Source organism: Amaranthus tricolor, chromosome 9 (assembly GCF_026212465.1).
Source record: "Amaranthus tricolor cultivar Red isolate AtriRed21 chromosome 9, ASM2621246v1, whole genome shotgun sequence".
Classification (NCBI taxonomy): domain Eukaryota; kingdom Viridiplantae; phylum Streptophyta; class Magnoliopsida; order Caryophyllales; family Amaranthaceae; genus Amaranthus; species Amaranthus tricolor.
In genome coordinates, this window is record NC_080055.1 from 22279920 (window position 1) to 22282840 (window position 2921).

Here is a 2921-nt window from a genome sequence, read left to right on the forward strand (position 1 = left end):
ACAAAAATTGAAAGATGGTAGTTCATTACCATATGCTCGTTAGAATTGAGAGTAAGTATGGTTCCATTAACTATTGCTTTAGCCATGTACTCAATTACTCCAATAATTGTTTTTTGAATTAGTATATAATTGTTTTTTATTTAAACAGGGATGGACTTTGAGAATGAAATACCTAGTCCGAAAACTCTTGTAACTCCAATAATTAATTTCAAAAATAATGAAGATGTTGAATGTGGAGAGGGTTGTATTATTGGTGCTAATGGTAGGAAACTTACTTCTGCTGTATGGAAACATTTTACTCAGGTACAAGTTGGTAAAGAAATAAAAGCAAAATGTAGTGGTTGTAAGAAGTTGTTTACTGGTGGTGGTAAATTGGAACCACACATCTAAAGGATCATTTGAAAAGATGTTTGAAAGTGAAAAACTATGTAGATGTGAAACAACAACTTTTGAAACCAACTATGAAGGATTCTCCTAATACATTAGGAATTGGTAGCAAATACAAGTTTAATCAACAATATTCTAGAAATGCATTAGTTAGCATGATTGTTAATCATGAGTATCCTCTTGCTATGGTTGATCATATTGGATTTAAGAGATACTCTAATAGTTTAAATCCTGATTTTAAAGTGATCTCAAGAAACACAGTAAAAGCCGATATATTTAGGGAATACAATGAAGAATGGCATTGGTTAGAAAAAGTTTTAGCGAGGAACAAATCTAGGATTGCTTTCACAAGCGACATATGGACTTACACTAATCAAAGAAAAGGGTACATGGCTGTGACAACACACTAGGTTGACGATGATTTGATTTTACAGAATCAACTTATCAGGTATCTTTCCTTTACTTTAATCAAATAATATGTTATATTATTAGTTCTGCAAACTTATTTGATTTTATATGATGTTATTTAGGTTTCTTTATTTACCATGCCCACACAACAAGTACACAATAAGCAAGATCTTAGTTGAATGCTTGAAAAGTTTTAATTTGGATGAAAATATTTCTACCATTACCCTTGATAATTGCACAACAAATGATGTTGTAGTAGATGTTTTGCTTGAGAAGCTTCAACCTTCTAGCTTATGTTGTATGGCTCTTTTTTGCATATGAGATGTTGTGCACATATTTTGAATTTGGTTGTTCAAGATGGTTTAGAAATAATTAGTGGTGCAATTGAAAAAGTCCGAAGTGTAGTTGTCTTTTGCACTTCATCGCCAAATAGATATGAGAAGTTTGAAGATGCTTGTAATTATTGTAAAACTCCTATTACTAAAAAACTACAACTAGATTGTAAGACTAGATGGAATTCATGTTCTGATATGTTGCAAATTGCTCTTTTATATAAAGATGCATTTACTAGGTTGGAATCCAAGGTTGGAAAAAGTGAAAAAGAAAAGTTTAGGTTACCGAGTAAAGAAGAGTGGAAAATGGCAAGTGACATTTGTGATAAATTGACGTTGTTTAGTAGGACAACTGAGGCTTTTTCCTGTAAAAAGTATCCTACTGCCAATCTTTACTTTCAAAATCTATGTGAAATAAGGCTCAATTTAAGAAGATGGTTGTGTTGTGTAAATACAGTAATTGATTCCATGGCTAAAGCAATGATTTTAAAGTTTGATAAGTATTGGGAAGTGGTTAACGACATGTTGTCTGTGGCTTCAATATTGGATCCAAGAAGAAAATTTGAATGTGTGTCTTTATTTTGAACTTCTTTGTGAAGATACTGCTAAATTAGAATGTGAAAGGATTGGAAGGATTTTGAAGGATTTGGTTAATGAATATGAAACGGTGGCTAATGAAAAACTTTATCATTTTTCACCCTGATCAAATTCAAACAATAATAATAAGAGGATAATTGATGATTCAAGTGATATTGAGGGCTTATGGGAAAAGCATGTTTCTAGCCAACCAAATAAAAAGCCACGCAAATGTGAATTAGATATATATTTAGATGAGGAAAGACTCGTGGTGGATAAAAACAAATTCAACTTGTTGGCATGGTGGAATGCGGAATCAAGTAAGTTTCCTACACTTTCTAAGATTGCTAGAGACATACTTGCAATGCCTATTTCAACTGTTGCTTCTGAGAGTGCTTTTAGCACTAGTGGTAGTTATTGGACCTCATCGTAGTAGGCTTCTTCCTGAGGCTTCTTCCTGAGACTGTTGAAGCTTTGATGTGCCTTCAAAGTTGGAGGCGTATGGAATTCAAAGATATTTAATTTTTTTTTCATCAGTACGTACAATTAAGAAATTATATAATTATATTATTTATTAATCTTGATTTCTAATTTGTAGACGCTAAAGCAAATCCCCTTCAATATGCACCAATTTTCGAAGACGAGGATGTAGAAGATATAGAAGAAGAATGATAATGGGTATGTTTTGTTTTGATTTATTTAAAATTAAGTTTTTGCTTACTACATCATTTATGCTTATATTACTTTTTTTATAAACTTGTGTTAAGGAACTAAGGATGGATTTAATGATGTTGTAATGTTGAGCATGGAGAATTGAAGACTTCATCATTTATGTAATTTTTATGTTTGTTAATGTAATTTTAGGGACCTAAGGACTATTTCGTTTATTGTAATTGTAAGACTAATTTTTATTATTAAGTTGTTTTTGAAAGACATATTTTCTTTGTTAGGTTGTAATTGAAGACTAATCTATATCAATTTTTTCGTGTTGTAAAATAAATAATGTAGTATCGATAAGAATAAATCTTGATAATACTCCGAACTCCGCTGGAGGTCCGAGAGTCCGAGTCGGAGCAATGTTGGAGTATGCATAATCCGACTCCGAGTGGAGGTTGACTGAAAAAAATAGTCCGAGATTTATCCGGAGCAAAGTCGGAGGGTGGATAGTCCGAGCCGAGTCCAACCCATTGCCATCCCTATCCAAATTAATACATGTAT

At 32.2% G+C, this 2921-nt stretch overlaps 1 protein-coding gene across 1 annotated transcript; it reads left to right on the forward strand.

The window, feature by feature from the left end:
* The first annotated feature begins 461 nt into the window (after window positions 1–461).
* On the forward strand, window positions 462–2375 carry LOC130823390 (zinc finger BED domain-containing protein RICESLEEPER 2-like). Its single transcript, XM_057688009.1, has 6 exons — window positions 462–772; window positions 918–1093; window positions 1153–1494; window positions 1727–1794; window positions 1900–2113; window positions 2302–2375. Exons 1-6 carry the CDS (start codon window positions 462–464, stop codon window positions 2373–2375), a joined length of 1185 nt encoding a protein of 394 aa, XP_057543992.1.
* Window positions 2376–2921: the final 546 nt, after the last annotated feature.

Coding starts and splice junctions, on each gene's coding strand:
- LOC130823390 (XM_057688009.1), top strand. CDS start 462: ATGAAGGATTCTCCTAATACATTAGGAATTGGTAGCAAATACAAGTTT. Junction 1,795..1,899: donor TGGTTAATGAATATGAAACG/GTGGCTAATGAA, acceptor TTATGGGAAAAG/CATGTTTCTAGCCAACCAAA. Junction 2,114..2,301: donor GAGTGCTTTTAGCACTAGTG/GTAGTTATTGGA, acceptor TCTAATTTGTAG/ACGCTAAAGCAAATCCCCTT.